The sequence below is a fragment of the Saccopteryx leptura genome, chromosome 2, assembly GCF_036850995.1.
Source record: "Saccopteryx leptura isolate mSacLep1 chromosome 2, mSacLep1_pri_phased_curated, whole genome shotgun sequence".
Taxonomy (NCBI): domain Eukaryota; kingdom Metazoa; phylum Chordata; class Mammalia; order Chiroptera; family Emballonuridae; genus Saccopteryx; species Saccopteryx leptura.
This window is the reverse complement of record NC_089504.1, coordinates 344,266,592-344,282,796: the sequence shown is the minus strand read 5'-3', so window position 1 is coordinate 344,282,796 and position 16,205 is coordinate 344,266,592. Positions and strand designations below refer to the sequence as shown.

The window sequence follows — 16,205 nt, the reverse complement described above, 5'->3', positions numbered from 1 at the left end:
TCTGGGGCGTGCAGGCGTGCTGTGGCCTCCCCCTAGCCACCCCCCTTTCTAGGGCTGGCGAGCCACAGTCACATTTCCTCTCCCTATCCAGCATCGTGCCCCCCCAAACAGGTTTGCGCACTCAGTGCGGGAGGACACTCCACGACCTCGCACCCGGCTCTTAGGAATGAGCCCGAAGGCGGCGCGTGGGGAGGCGAGGGAGGGGGATCGGCCGGGGGCGGGGCGACGTATGAGGTGAAGGGCTGTGCACCGGAATCCACACCGCTCGCCGCTCGGAGGGGGCGGCCCCGGGGGAATAGGGGCGGGGCTCCGGGGCGGGTGAGCTGGGGGCTAGGGCCCCAGTAGCTCAGCCTGAGTGCTGCGCACCCAGCCGTTCCGCCTGTCAAGCCACCTCCTCTCCAGCCGGCCGTATTACCGCCCTGCGCCGCCCGGCCCTTATTCATGCTGGCACCCTCGGCTCCAGAGACCGCGGTCCCCATGTCCCAGGCGGAGGCAGACCTGGCTCTGCGGCCCCCGCCCCTTGTCACTGCCACGGGGGCACCCCGTCTTGGGCCCCTTGCTCGCCGGGCGCGTCGCTTCTCCGGGAAGACTGAGCCCCGGCCGCGTTCTTCCCGTCTCAGCCGCCGAAGTTCAGTTGACTTGGGGCTGCTGAGCTCTTGGTCCCAGACAGCCTCACCCGTTCCGGAGCCCCCCGATCCTCCGGACTCTCCTGGTCCCGACCCCGCAAGGATTCCACCGCCTAGCTCCGAAGAGCCCCCCAAGGGCACGTGCACTGGAGGAGCCCCGGTAAAGGCTGCAGACACTGTGTGTCCAGAGCTTGCGTGCTCCGCAGGAAGCCCGGGGTCTCGGGAACCGCCGAGGGTCCCCGAAGCCACGGCCCAGGAGCGGCGGAGGGAGCAGGAGGAAAAGGAGGACACAGAGACCCAGGCTGTGGCAACGTCCCCAGACGGCCGATACCTCAAGTTTGACATTGAGATTGGACGTGGCTCATTCAAAACGGTGTATCGAGGGCTAGACACCGACACCACGGTGGAGGTGGCCTGGTGTGAGCTGCAGGTGCGGCTGGGTGCCCCCTTGGCAGCACCTTGGGATGGGACCCTTTGGAGGTCTTGGGATGGGAGACCCAAGGGATAGCAACAAGGGAGGGATGTATTTTTCCAGTCAAATGTCCAGACATTCCTGCTCCCACTTGTTCTGATGACCCATGGATCTGGCTGATTCTGGGCGGCAGAAAGAGAAACTGAGGCAGGTGGTGTGTGGTGGTTCCCCAATGGGTTTGGACATTTTCTCACTTTAAAGTCTCTATACTCAGCCCTGAGAAGTGGGAAGTAGGGTGGGAAATTGGGTACTGAGCCAGTTCAGGTATGAAAAGTTGGCTGGCCTTACTACTTTCCTGCAGTGGCCCCTCCCTTCCCCTAAGTCCTGAGACCCACAGCATGACCCTGGTCCTCCTGTTCCCTCAACCTGGATCATTGCAGAATGATGGAGGCCAGGGAGTGGGGCAGAGTCCTCTCCACTTAAGAAGAGTTCAGCTGTTGTGGCAGGATGGGGCCCTTCCAGGCCCCTTCTGGAGCAGTCAGACTTCTGGACTTCTCCACAGTTGGGGGAGGAGGAGACAAGGAGCTCAGGCCCTGGCTGGAATCCAGTCCTGCTCTTTATCCCACTGACTACCTGGGCTCTCCCTCCCCAGGCCCAAAGTTGCTGAGTCCCGTGGGTTTCAAGTTGGGGCCAGCAGCTTCAGATGCCGAGTGGGGAACAGAGCCTGGGGGAAGGGTCCTTCCTGGAGTCCTGGCACTGGGCTTGCCCCTTGCTCCTGCCAGTGCCGCACCCCAGGCTCTAGGCCAGGCTAGGAGAGGCGGCCAAACTGGGGTGGAGGGGGTGAGGGAGGGTGATGAGACAGGCGGGACAGCCATGGGACAGGGGGCAGTCTCCTGGCACCTGGTCCTTGATTCTTCCTTTCTCTGTACTTCCCTCTGCAGCCCTTCTGCCTCCTGTCTCGTTCTAGCAGTTCTCAATTTCTGAGGTTAACCCCCTTGCCGGCCCCAATTCTGTGTCCGCCGTCTGCCCGCCTGCTGCCAGCCTGCTGCCAGCCCCCGGGCGCCCCCTCCCGCCTCAAGGCCTGCCTGGGCGGCCACAAAGGCGCTATTGAATGAGCTCAGGGCTCCAGGACCCGATTGCATAAAGCCGCTTGTGTCCAGCGGGGGGTCCAAGAGGCCGCCCCAGACCCAGGATGGGCGTGTCATTGAGCAACTTTGAGGGGGCGTACCTGAAATTCGGGGTCTACAGCTGGTTAGGCCTGCGATCTCACCAACCCAGCCCCATCCCACAGCTTCAGCCCTCATCATCTTCCCGCCCCCTGTGCCCCATCCTTTCCTTCCACGGGGGGGGGGGGGGTGTCCTGGGCTTGACTTGACCTTGACTCCTATCCCCTACCCCACAGACTCGGAAACTGTCGCGAGCAGAGCGGCAGCGATTCTCAGAAGAAGTGGAGATGCTCAAGGGGCTGCAGCACCCCAACATCGTTCGCTTCTATGACTCGTGGAAGTCAGTGCTGAGGGGCCAGGTTTGCATTGTGCTGGTCACGGAACTCATGACCTCTGGCACGCTGAAGACGTGAGCTCTGCGATTGGTTATAATGGTTGGTGGGAGGGTTGGTGGTGGGAGCTCCCACTGCTTCTGAAACTTTTCAGGCTCCTCAAACTCTACATCCAGGTCCAGCACCAGGTTCACTATCTCTCACGTACCCCTCCTGTGTCCCTGCCTTGATGAATAGCAAGGTCCACTCAGTACTCCAGCCAAAACTTGGGCATCTCCCCAGATGCCTCCTCTCGTTCCACTCTGTGCATACCCTTCCCCCATCGGTCTGTCTCCAAGTCCCTCCTTGCATCTCCCCACTCAGCGTTCACTGCCCCATCTACACCCTTACATTGCTGCCACCTCACTGGTCTGGAGACCTGCAGTCCCCTCAGAGGGCCTTCCTTCGCTCTATCCCTCTCCTCTCCAAACTATCCTATCTTCCTGCAATCCAGGGTTATCTCCTTCCATTGCAAATCTGACCCTATCACTCCCATCCTTAAAACCCTTCAAGATCTCCCCGGGCTCTTAGGATAAAGTCCATACTTCCTAACTTGCTCATAGCCCTTAGGATCCAGCCTCATATTCAGCCTAAATTTCGGACAAACCAAATTCCCAGCACCTCCTCCCATCCTCCTCTGTGGCTTGTTGGTTGCATGCCTTTAAGCACAGTGTCCCCTCTCCCTGGAAAGTCTCCATCTCTTCCCCTTTTCACCCTTGAACTCCTACTCATCCTTCACGATGCAATACAAAAGTTATTTCCTTTGTAGAGCCCTCCCCCACGCTGGGGCAGTTAGTCATCCCTTCCGGTGCTACCCAGCACCTTGGCCTCAGCCCTATAGCCCATGTGTGCCTACCACACTTCCCAACTCAGTTTCTCCCTGGATCCCTGCGCTGACCTAGGCTAGGAGAATGCTGGGCAGAAGATGCATGGGTAGTGGTGCTGGTGGGGCTAGGAGAACTTCTGGGGGGGCTGCTCCCCCGCTCCCCCCCCCCCCCGCAACAATCCTGGCTCTGTACTCTCCCCAGATACCTGAGGCGATTCCGTGAGATGAAGCCCCGAGTCCTTCAGCGCTGGAGCCGTCAAATCCTGCGAGGGCTTCATTTCCTACACTCGCGGGTACCCCCCATCCTGCACCGAGATCTCAAGTGTGACAACGTCTTTATCACGGGCCCTACGGGCTCCGTCAAGATCGGGGACCTGGGCCTGGCCACGCTCAAGCGTGCTTCCTTTGCCAAGAGTGTCATCGGTGCGTCCCGCCAGAACGGTCTTTGCCATTTCTACCTCTCCCAGTCAGAAGAGAGCTTGGGGTCCCCCCTTTCCCCCAGCAGGGTCCTTCGAGTTCTACGGAGTTAGAAAACCATAGGAAAAATGAGGAGACCTATGGCATCTCCTCTCCCCCTTACTGCAGTGGTGAAGGGTCGCCCACTTGCACTCCAGAACTGGAGGGCTGCCCAGCCTATGTACACCCAAGGGGAGGAAGAAGCCAGAAGGGAGGCTTTGCAGCCTGATGCCTGCTGTGAATCCTACAGGGACCCCAGAGTTCATGGCGCCGGAGATGTACGAAGAAAAGTACGATGAGGCCGTGGACGTGTACGCGTTTGGCATGTGCATGCTGGAGATGGCTACCTCCGAGTACCCTTACTCTGAGTGCCAGAATGCCGCACAAATCTACCGAAAGGTCACCTCGGTGAGAGAAGGCCGGAGAGGAGAAGGAATTCCAGGTCCCCTCCCATATTCCTGTCCTAACCAGTCCGCGGTCAGTGCCCTTTCCTTTAATGAAAACAGGCTAGACACAAGATGCCCTGGTTTGCACTGAAGGATATGATGCGCGCGCGCACCCCCCCCCCCCCCCAGATTAAGCTATTTAGAATAATGATGTGTGTGTAGCGCTCCCTAGAGTTTACAAATGATTCCACTTCCAATCTCTCATCGGATTCTTTCAGCTGCCCCAGGGGGTCAGCATGGCAAATATTCTGCCCAGCGTTTTAAAATGAAAAAAACTGGCTTAGAGGCAGACTTGTTTAAGTTCACACTGTCGGTACTTGGGGGTTTGGGAATTGAAATCAAATGTTCTAGTAGCAGTCACAGTGCTTTTGCAACTGCAAGTGTTGCTTCCTCGGGCGTGTGTGTGCGAACGCGCGCATCAAGCCCATAGCAAGGGTGCAGAGAGCTGGAGGCTTAAAGCAACCCCTTCCCTCAGGGCACAAAGCCAAACAGCTTCTACAAGGTGAAAATACCCGAGGTGAAGGAGATCATTGAAGGCTGCATCCGCACGGATAAGAATGAAAGGTGGGATAGAGGGAGCCAGATTGGGTGGGTTGCTGGGGCGGTGGCTGCGGGGGGTGGGCTCACTGGGCGCCGCTGGCCCACAGGTTCACCATCCAGGACCTTCTGGCTCACGCCTTCTTCCGCGAGGAGCGTGGGGTGCACGTGGAGCTGGCAGAGGAGGATGACGGGGAGAAGCCTGACCTCAAGCTCTGGCTACGCATGGAGGACGCCCGGCGCGGGGGACGTCCACGGGATAACCAGGCCATTGAGTTCCTCTTCCAGCTGGGCCGGGACGCAGCTGAGGAAGTGGCGCAGGAGATGGTGAGGGGAGGGCAGACTGCCCTACAGCGGGCATCTGAGGAGCCTCGGGGTGGTACGAAATGGCCCAATCACTCTTCTCGGCATCTCCTGCCAGTGTCTCCCTGCCCCTTCCTTCTTAACACACCCACACACACATCCTGTGTTCAACACGCTTAAGATTTCCTTTTCCAAGACAGACCCTGGCTCCTCCAACCTCCCTGCTTTCTTTCCTGCTGATCTGATGTTTCTGGAATGCCTTTCTCTGCAATTTATCGAGCTACTCTTTTCTCTCTCGTTTTTTTTTTCTTATTCACCCCGACACCCCATCTCTCTCTCTTCTTTCGTCCTCCATGCTCAGAACCGTCAATTTCAGGACCCTCTAGACTAGAGTCAAAATTAAAAGCTGCTTTTCACTTCAGCAGGTCCTCAGTGGCAGGACCCACCACCAGTGGTCTTGTTTTCCACCAGGATACATTTCTTTCTCCTTAAGTGCTGAGACTATTTACTGATTTTTCTGTTCCTGACAGTGTTGACACATGGTAGGAGTCTATTAATAGCCCACATGTGTACATGGCTTAGAGCACTTTCTCATGCATTTGATCATTGTTACCACCTCTACATGGAATGACTTTACCCTGATTTATTAGTGAGGAAATGAATGCTCAGAGAGGTTGAATATCTTGTCAAGGCGCCAAGCAAGTGGCAGAGCTGGATCTAAACTCAGGTTGTTCAGCCTTTAAGTCACATCACCCCACCCGACCTCCTTTACGTGCCCAGCAAAGCTTGTTGCTGAAATGAATAAGGAGATGGTGAAAGCAAGCTGTCGGAACAGGAGAGGTATACCTGGGAGGCAGAAGATATGGGGAAAGTTTGGGGGCCTGGCTTAGGAAGGCCTGAGGGGGAAGGGAGAGAATATAAGGTTATCAATAGAAAAATGAAAGTTGAAAGGGTGGGGGTCAACTTTGTGGGTCTGGGTCAAGAAGCTGGAAATGTGGCATAAGAACAGTTTTCTATAGCACTGACCTGAGATCAAATCCTGACCTGCTACTTATAGGGGCTCTTTTTTTTTTTTCTCTGAAGCTAGAAACGGGGAGAGACAGTCAGACAGATTCCCGCATGCGCCCGACCGGGATCCACCCAGCATGCCCACCAGGGGGCGATGCTCTGCCCCTCTGGGGCGTCGCTCTGCCGCGACCAGAGCCACTCTAGCACCTGGGGCAGAGGCCAAGGAGCCATCCCCAGCGCCCGGGCCATCTTTTGATCCAATGGAGCCTCGGCTGCGGGAGGGGAAGAGAGAGAGAGGAAGGAGAGGGGGAGGGGTGGAGAAGCAGATGGGCGCTTCTCCTGTGTGCCCTGGCCGGGAATTGAACCCGGGACTTCTATACGCCAGGCCGATGCTCTACCACTGAGCAAACCGGCCAGGGTTTATAGGGGTTCTTGACCGGGACACCATTCACATCTTTGTTTTGGGGACTGTCCTATGCATTGTAGGATGTTGAGAAGAATCCCTGGTTTCTACTTAGTAGATGCCCAGTTATGACAACTAAAAAGTCTCCAAATATTGCCAAATGTCCCACCTCCCCCCAAACGAAAGCAAGTGACTTACTGTATAAACATGAAATATCAACTTATTTCTAAAATGGGGTTGATAAGACTTCCCTCAGGAGGTTATTGGGAGGATTGAATAGTGACAGTGTAAGGGATTGCTAGTTAATGGGTACAGTAGGTAACCAATAAGTGTCGGTTTCCTTCCTCCTATGTCTTAGACTTAGAGGCTCCACAAAAGTGTTCTGATGGGTCTTTGAGGAGGGTGGGCCCAACCTGTGTTCCTCACCCTCCTACTCCAGGTGGCCCTGGGCTTAGTCTGCGAAGCTGATTATCAGCCAGTGGCCCGTGCAGTACGTGAACGGGTGGCTGCTATCCAACGGAAGCGTGAGAAGCTACGCAAAGCTAGGGAGTTGGAGGCCCTCCCCCCTGAGCCAGAACCCCCACCACCAGCTGTTCCCATGACTCCTGGTCTTCCCAGTTCCTTCCCCCCTGAGCCTGAGGAGCCAGAGGCAGACCAGCACCAGCTGTTCCTCTTCCGCCATGCCAGCTACTCATCTACCACCTGTAAGTCACCTCTGACGTTGGCACGTAACTCCCAGAACCCTTGGCCTCTGCACCCCACCCCTTGCCCAGGAGTTCAACCCAGCAGCACTGCCACTTACCCTGCCTTCCACATCCAGCCCTGGAGCTCCTCTGGACGACTCCAGGCCCCTCCCTTCTCAGGCAGCCCCCTCCTCTGCCACCACTCTCCTTTATTTCCCCTTTTTCGATCCCCTCACCCACCAGCGGATTGCGAGACTGATGGCTACCTCAGCTCCTCTGGCTTCCTGGATGCCTCAGACCCTGCCCTTCAGCCCCCTATGGAGGTGCCATCCAGCCCCGCTGAGTCCCATCTCTGCCTGCCCTCGGTGAGAGGGGGTCACTTGGGAGGGTTGCCAGCTATCCAAAGCCTATGACCTACCTCCTTCCTTGTGAAATCCAACCCCATGACCGGGCCCCATGTCCCTGGAGATCCACCACTGTTGTCCTCATCTTCCTTAACTCCATCTCCCTACTACCTCAGCATCCTTGAAACTGCCTTCCTGGGGGCCAGCAATGATCTTCCCCTGATCTCAAGAACCTGTATCCTATTGCAGGCTTTTGCCCTATCCATCCCACGCTCTGGCCCTGGTAGTGACTTCTCCCCTGCAGACAGGTAAGTTCTGGCATGAGTTTGGGGTGCTGGGGTGAGACATGGAGCTCTGGGGTCCCAGTGTCCTCCCTGACAGTCCTCCTATCTCCTTTCCCTCTTGTAGCTACGCCTCAGATGCAGCATCAGGCCTCAGCGACGTGGGTGAAGGGATGGGACGGATGAGGAGACCCCTCGCGAGAAATCTCCGGCGCAGACCCCGATCCCGGCTTCGTGTCACTAGCGTAAGGAAGAGGCACAGGAGGTGGGGAACAACCTTCAGGGCCAGGAGGGAGCTGTCAGGAGGATGGGGGAGGTCAGCCAGAAAAGGGAAGTAGCAGTGTGTGACTGGTACCCAAGCGGCAGCCAGACTTTGGGGGCAGCGTCTGCTTCTCTCCAATTATAATCCAGCCACATCACTTGGTTGGGGTGGGGTGGGGACATGTGAGGAGAGGACAGAGGGCTTGACCTCCTCCATTTTGCTGAATTTAAATCTGAAGGTCTCAGACCAGAATGACAGAGTGGTTGAGTGCCAGCTACAGACACACAACAGCAAGATGGTGACCTTCCGATTTGATCTGGATGGGGACAGTCCGGAGGAGATTGCAGCTGCCATGGTAAGGGGGAGAAATAGGAGGATAGAGTGTCTAAGTCTTGGATAAGACTCTCTCTCCTGGTGTTCCCTGTTGCTGAACTCCCCCTGCCCCAACCAACAGCAAGGGTTTTTAAAGCACTGGTTGACACTCAGCACAATGTCACCAAAGACATCTCTGCCCTTGTTTTGCGGGAGATTTGTTTATCCAGTGAGGTTTGGATCCTCAGGTGGAGCAATCTGAGACTAAGATAGAATATACACAAGTGCTACAGTGAAGTCCATGCTAGATGGCAATACTGTGGCTATACGTGAAGGATGGGCTGGGGGCAGGGGCGGGAAGAAGTAGGATTTAGGTGAGGTCTGACAGATGGGTAAGAATGGCAGTGAAGGGTAGAAAGGGCAGTCTGGGGGGGTACAGCACAGGCAAAGGCATAGAAGTAGGGAGTAACTTGGAATATGGCATTGGGAGATCTTCATGAGGAAACCACTAAAATTAAGGGTTCCGCCCTGGCTGGTTGGCTCAGCGGTAGAGCGTCGGCCTAGCGTGCGGAGGACCCGGGTTCGATTCCTGGCCAGGGCACACAGGAGAAGTGCCCATTTGCTTCTCCACCCCTCCGCCGTGCCTTCCTCTCTGTCTCTCTCTTCCACTCCCGCAGCCAAGGCTCCATTGGAGCAAAGATGGCCCGGGCGCTGGGGATGGCTCTGTGGCCTCTGCCTCAGGTGCTAGAGTGGCTCTGGTCGCAACATGGCGACGCCCAGGATGGGCAGAGCATTGCCCCCTGGTGGGCAGAGCATCGCCCCTGGTGGGCGTGCTGGGTAGATCCCGGTCAGGCGCATGCGGGAGTCTGTCTGACTGTCTCTCCCTGTTTCCAGCTTCAGAAAAATGCAAAAAATAAATAAATAAATAAAATTAAATTAAATTAAGGGTTCCAATAAAAGTCCTTCTGGAAGCAAAGTTGGGCATTTGGAGTGGGCCTGGATTATAGATGGTCTTATGAGTTAGGCAGAGTGTAACATGGTTAGAATAGGTTCTAGGAAGACCGATCTGCCATGGGATGTGGGTGTGGGTGGGGGGTAGGGAATCCAGTTGACAGGTGGGTACAAGAAACCAGGTGTGGATTGGAAACAATAGATTATCTGGGAAGCAGGAAGGGGTTTCAAGCAAATAAATTACTCTGTAATACAATAATTTATTGACGTAGTACAATACACATGGTACTCAGTAAATATTTGCTGAGTTGATATGATAGGGTGTTAGGGAGAGGGGATATCAAGGGTGACTTGTAGCTTGGAGGGACTATTGGGAGTAGACTATCAAAGAAAAGGGGAAGATGGAAAAGAAAGTGGGCTTTTCTTAGGGGTCATGGTGAGCTTCAATGACAGGCAAGATAAGATTGTCCACAGTCGCAGGATGTGAGTCAGGCAGGGCTAGAGAGAGAGGTGGATTTAGGAGTCGTCAGTATAGAACTGAGAATGAAGGGAGATGGGCATGCAAAACCAGAGGCATAGAAAGCCTGAGAGTGTGTCTCAGTGGATACCTCCACTTCTGGAATGGGAGGGGGCACAGGTCATCACAGGGCACAGAGCTGGAGCCTGAGAGGTAGGAAGAGCCCCGAAAGATGTTAGTAAAAACTAAGGGAAGAGAGAGTTTCAAGGAGGTGGCATAGAGTGAAGCCTAAGGCAAGATCACACTGGTTTTTGTCAGGAGAAGGTCCTTGTGAGAGACCAGTTTCAGTGGAGTGAGAGCGGTGGCTGTCAGCTTCCGGGGTGAAGGAGGGAAGGGAATGGGAGAAACGTCACGTTTCAGGTACTGTCTTCTAAAAACGCTTCTCCTCTATGTCACTCAGCTCGTGTCCAGGACAAAGACAAACTATCACCTGGCATGCAAAAGTATCACCTTTTTATCAAGCTATTTGCCTCTTCTGGAATCTTTCCTCCAGTCACCCTGGTTTCTAAATGGTCCTCTGAAGAGGCTGGGAGCTTTTCTGCTTCTGCCTTATCTGCTCAGGAGTCTGTCGCCTCTTGCCTGAGAGCCTTCTCTACTGGGTTCTCAAGCCCACTCAGGCCTCACGCTGCCACAGAGACCCGCCCCCTGACCCCAGGACCCACTGCCCTCTTTTCTTTCTTTACCAGTCTACCCTCCACTTCTCTGCAGCAGAATTCTCCTGAGACTTAAATCTGATCTTGCTTTTCCCCCAAAATCTTCAGTGGCTATTTGTGGTTACAGAGTAAGAGCCAAACTCTAGAACATGGTCTTTACAATTCGCAGTACTTTCAGCTATACTCAAGTCTCCACTACTCTGTGAACGTGCCATGCCCTTCCACGCCCCAGAGCTATTACTCCTGCTGTTCTCTCTGCCTGCACTGCCCTTCTCTTCCTGATGAAGTGTGGAACAGAAGAAAGGATGGGCTTTCACTTAAGACTTGAGTTCAAATTTCAGCTGTTATTTACTAATTCAGTGAACTTGGGCAAGTTTCTTAACCTCTCTGAACCTCCCTTGTTCATCAGTAAAATGTAGGTGATAATATCTATTTTGCAAAGATGTTCTGATATAATTTATGAGATGTGATATATATGAGAAGGGCAATGCTATGATATAATCTATGAGATGTGTTCACACACAGTAGGTCCTAAAGGCTTGTTTTTCTTATCCATCCTTCAAAATTCAGCTTGGTGCCACCCTCCCAGCTCCTCTAGCTCCCTCCACCCTGCACCCCCTGGGGTGGTATCACCTACTCTATTTTTAGAATAGCATTTTTAAGAACTGTGGTTAAAAAACACATAACAGCCTGACCAGGCAGTGGCGCAGTGGATAGAGCGTCAGACTGGGATGCAAACGACTCAGGTTCGAGACCTCAAGGTTGCCAGCTTGAGCATGGGCTTATCTAGCTTGAGCAAAGCTCACCAGCTTGGACCCAAGGTCGCTGGCTCAAGCAAGGGATTACTCGGTCTGCTGAAGGCCCATGGTCAAGGCACATATGAAAAAGCAATCAATAAACAACTACGGTGTCTTGCAACGAAAAACTAATGATTGATGCTTCTCATCTCTCTGTGTTCCTGTCTGTCTGTCCCTATCTGTCTCTCTCTCTGTTAAAAAAAAAACAAAAAACAACAAAAACCCACATAACATACAATGTGCCCTCAACCCTTTTTAAGTATACAGTTTGTGAGCGTTAAGTATATTCACACTGTTGTCAAACAGATCTCCAGAACTTTTTCATCTTGCAGATCTGAAACTCAATACCCATTAAACAACAACTCTCCCTTTCCCCTGCCCAGAACAGCATTGTTATCTATCCCTCAATCATAAATGCCTCACGTGTCGTGGGCTGACTTGCAGTGTATTGAGTTCTGTATGTATGTGTCTCTTCCACTAGATTTTGGGCTTCTTCAGGACCAGGACCTTGTTCTATGCTTCCCTGTATTTCTCACAGTACCTGGCACAATGCCTGACACATAATATGTGCTAATAAGTGTTTGTGGAATGTTATATTTACTATTTATTGCCTCATTTTTATTTAAGTGTATGTGTGTGCGCATGCCACATACACATCTGTGTGGTATATTTTATTTACTTATTGGCTGATTGATTGATTTTAGAGAAAGTGAGAGAAACATCAATTTGTTGTTGTTCCTTATGCATTCATTGGTTGATTCTTGCATCTGCCCTGACCAGAGATGGAACCTACAACCTTGTCATATTGGGATGATGCTCTAACTGGCCAGGAATCTGTGTTATACTTTAAAAGCCCTATGAGAGCAGAACTGTGTCCAAAAGCATGTGAGGAAACAGTGGAAAGAACTCAGGCTTTGGTTTAGACAGGTTTGGGTGCAAATCCTGTGATCTTGGGCAGACTGAACTTAACCTTTGAGTACTGGTTATTTTAACTCTATAATAGGGGTATTAATACAAATCCCAGAAAGCTGTTGGCATTAAATGTGATAAGATATGTAAAGTCTCTAATATATATGTGCATCCTATGAAGGCTAGCTAGTTTCCTCTACAGCTTAGAGGAAAATAGCTAATGCTACGCAGTGCTTGACACTCAGTAGACATTTTTTAAATACTTGTTTTAGGTTGGTGGTTGGCAGAAGTGGTGGGGTGAAGGGCTGGTTTTTAACAATCGGGGCAGGGGAAAGAGATGAGTGGGATAACTGAATCCTCCATCCCCCTTCCTGCTGACCTTTGCCAGGTGTATAATGAGTTCATTCTACCTTCGGAGCGAGCCGGATTCTTGAACCGGATTCGGGAGATTATCCAGAGAGTGGAGACCCTGTTGAAGAGAGATACAGGCCCTGTGGAAGCTGCCGAAAACCCCCTGGGTCCTCAGGTCAGACCCTTTGGGCACCTCCAGGGGGAAACGGACTCTGCTGCAGCTTCGTTACTCTCTGCTTCACCAGTCACCTTGGATCTAACCCCTCTCCATCTCTGGGAACTTAAACTAGTGGCTCTTAACCTCTGATGAAAGCCATGGACCCTTGTTCTAGAAAAATGTCTAACTCATTGAAAGAAGTTGCAAGAATTGTACAAAGAACTCCCAGATACTCTTAGACTAGACTTGCCAATTGTTTTGCCACACTAATTTTATCTTTCTCCTTTCCCTTCTGTGTGTCCACATATTTTTTCTGAATCACTTAAGTAAGGTACAGCCATCATGCCTTTTTACCTTTCAGCAATACATTTTTGAATTCCTCAAATCTGTCTGTGGACTCCTAGAGGTCCATGAGTCCTAGCTTAAGAACCCTAGTCTGAAAGCTTCCATCTAAGACTAGGCTCTTCCCCACTGTGACTGTGGGCCCCTTCTCTCCCTCAGGAGGAGCCAGCGCCATTGCCTTCCCTCCCAGGCTCCCTCCCCAGCCCACCCAGTGGTATGTACTGAGTTCTGTCCGTACTCTTCCCAACCCTTCGGTTGCTCCTGGGAAAGGCGCAGCAAATGGATTGGAATCTCAACACTCCCTTCTCCCCTCGCAGAGCTCCAGAGCAGTACCTCCCTGGAGCATGGCAGCTGGGCAGCCTTCTCCACCTCCCCATCTTCCCCTGGAGCCCCCTTGTCTCCTGGAAACCCATTTTCTCCTGGAACCCCTGTTTTTCCGAGTCCCATCTTCCCCATCACTTCTCCCCCATGTCATTCCTGCCCCACCCCATTCTCCTCAATTTCTTCCCAGGTCTCAAACCTCTATCCACACCCTCCCAGCTCTCCACTTCCATTTCTCCCCAGTGGATCCCAGTTTCCAGTTCCACCCTCTCAGCTTCCACAGAGTTCTCTCCCCCCCAGTTCCCCCCCTCCCTTCTCTCCCAGTGGTTCCCAGGGCACTCTCATGCCTCATTCCTTTCTCCCATGCTCCTCTGCTTCACCCCTCCCCCCCACCACAGCAGCCCCTCTCCTCTCTCTGGCTAGTGCCTTCTCACTGGCAGTAATGACTGTGGCCCAGTCCCTGCTGTCACCCTCACCTGGGCTCCTTTCCCAGTCTCCTCCAGCCCCTCCTGGTCCCTTACCAAGCCTGCCCCCTCTCGCCCCCCTTGCTCCCTGTGGCCAGGAGAGGCCTTCGCCTTTGACAGCCGAGTTGGAGAGTGAGGTAAGTATGAAACCAAGAGGGATGATTAAGGGGGCTCCATTCTGGATCATTCTCCTCATGGACCTGCACTTTGTAGGCCTCCCCAAATCCTGCTCGGCCACTTCTGGGTGAAGCCAGACTGGCACCCATCTCTGAAGGTGAGGCCTCTGACCACTGACCTTCCTCCGCCCACTATCAACCCACTTGGTATACCACCACCGGTTTCTCCCCCTCTCTCCATGACTCCCTCCTTGTCTCTCTACAGAGGGAAAGCCCCAGCTTGTTGGGCGTTTCCAAGTGACTTCATCCAAGGAACCACCTGAGCCTCTTCCCAGGCAACCAACATCCCTGGCTCTTTCTGGTTCCCTGAAGCCTCCAACTCCTCAGCTGACCTCAGAAAGCTCAGACACAGAGGACAGTGCTGGAGGCGGGCCGGAGGCCAGGGAAGCTCTGGCCGAGAGTGACCGCGCAGCCGAGGGCTTGGGGGCTGGAATTGAGGAGGAAAGGGACAGTGGGAAGGAGCCCCAAGTGGGGGACAGCTCCCTACCCCTGGGCCACCCCAGCCCAGTGTGGATGAACTACTCCTATAGCAGCCTGTGTCTGAGCAGTGAGGAATCAGAGAGCAGTGGGGAGGATGAAGAGTTCTGGGCTGAGCTGCAGAGCCTTCGACAGAAGTGAGTCTGGGGAGGATGGAGGACAAGAAGCGGACTTGGGAGAGCAAAGCGTGTAACTAGCCCTCATGCTCCTGGTGCATCCTCAGGCACTTGACAGAGGTGGAGGCACTGCAGACACTACAGAAAAAGGAAATTGAGGACCTGTACAGCAGGCTTGGGAAGCAGCCCCCGCCGGGCATCGTGGCCCCGGCTGCCATGCTTTCCAGCCGCCAGCGCCGCCTCTCCAAGGGCAGCTTCCCCACATCCCGCCGCAACAGCCTGCAGCGCTCCGAGCCCCCAGGCCCTGGTGAGACTGCAGTTGCCAGACTCCCATCTTTCCTATGTTCATTTCCCTAGTGATGCAGCTTCTTTCAGGCCCTGGAGGTCTGACCTTGGTTTGTGGGGCCTAGTCCCCTGTCTCCCTGCGGCCCCTTCCCTCACTCAGTGCTCTCCCTCCCCATCCTGCACCCAGGCATCATACGAAGGAACTCCCTGAGTGGCAGCAGCACCGGCTCCCAGGAGCAGCGGGCAAGCAAGGGGGTGACATTCGCCGGGGATGTTGGCAGGATGGTGAGGGCGGGCCCAAGGGAGGGAGAGCCCAGGGAATTTGTAACTGGCTGCAGCTGCACCTTCCTCCCACCCTGGAGGTTTCTTCAGTACTTTTTCTTTTCCCTGCAGTGAATTCAGAACAGAAGCCATGTGTCTCCCCCATACCAGGACCCACCATGTAGCGTGTGCTCTCAGAATCTGCTGACCAGCACTACTCTGCAAGGAAGATCCCAGCACTGAGGGAGTAGGAGGACAAAGGGGCATGGAGAGTGTTGTTCCATTACAGCGAAGAGCCAAAAATATGAGAACTATTTGCTGTGTGTAGAAGGTATAAATTCTGCAGCCTACCATTCCCATCCCTGCTACCTCCTCAGCCAAGATTCAACCACTAAGCAATACCACCCAAGCACAGATGCTTCCAGAGGGCACACTCCCAGCAGGGCAAGTGGACAGGGTGTTCTCACAAGAATTAGCAGCAGTCAATAAAAATGCTGGAAACCAGGACTCTGAATTTGTGTCTGTCAGGCCTTAAAAACTGGGGACAAAGGCTTGTGCGGTAAAGAAGGGGAAGACTTAGAAGGGACTTTCCTCTCACTATAGGAGGCAAAGGTAGAAGATGCCCAGCCTTCTGGTTTCCTGCCAGCAGTTCATAAGAAAAATGCAAGGTCAATGACCCACCTCACCAAACTAAGATCCCATCTAGACATCACCTTACATTTACACAGGTGGGCCCCAGTAGAAGTTAAAAAAAAAAAAAAAAAGCCGCTTGTCCCTCATCCTTCACTGACCTTTCTCTCTAAGGGTGAGAAATGCCAAAGTTGGACTAGTGTGTTGTTCTTGAGGGTAGAGGACAGAGAGTGACCTTCCTATCCCCAAGATGTGGTTTAGTCTCAAACAGCCCAGTGACCCACCATGAGTTCTCCCTTAAATCAGGTGGAAAGATCTCACGGAAAAAGTAATTCTAGTTAAACATTTACAGCTCCCTGGGG

General features: G+C 53.6%; 1 protein-coding gene across 3 annotated transcripts; it reads left to right on the top strand.

Annotated features, from left to right (window-relative positions):
* The first annotated feature begins 313 nt into the window (after positions 1-313).
* On the top strand, positions 314-15,713 carry WNK4 (WNK lysine deficient protein kinase 4). Of its 3 annotated transcripts, none has more exons than XM_066364096.1 (19): positions 314-1,056; positions 2,441-2,613; positions 3,604-3,824; positions 4,108-4,265; positions 4,779-4,867; positions 4,951-5,167; positions 6,994-7,258; positions 7,481-7,602; positions 7,831-7,889; positions 7,990-8,107; positions 8,363-8,479; positions 12,652-12,789; positions 13,273-13,327; positions 13,431-14,035; positions 14,112-14,172; positions 14,280-14,688; positions 14,775-14,974; positions 15,140-15,195; positions 15,346-15,713. In XM_066364096.1, the coding sequence occupies exons 1-19, from the start codon at positions 442-444 to the stop codon at positions 15,346-15,348; spliced, it is 3,681 nt and encodes a 1,226-aa protein (XP_066220193.1). In that variant the 5' UTR covers positions 314-441; the 3' UTR covers positions 15,349-15,713. The 3 variants fall into 3 exon arrangements, with proteins under 3 accessions (XP_066220193.1, XP_066220194.1, XP_066220192.1); XM_066364095.1 differs by having other exon boundaries at positions 315-1,056; positions 15,140-15,237; XM_066364097.1 differs by lacking the exon at positions 15,140-15,195.
* Positions 15,714-16,205: the final 492 nt, after the last annotated feature.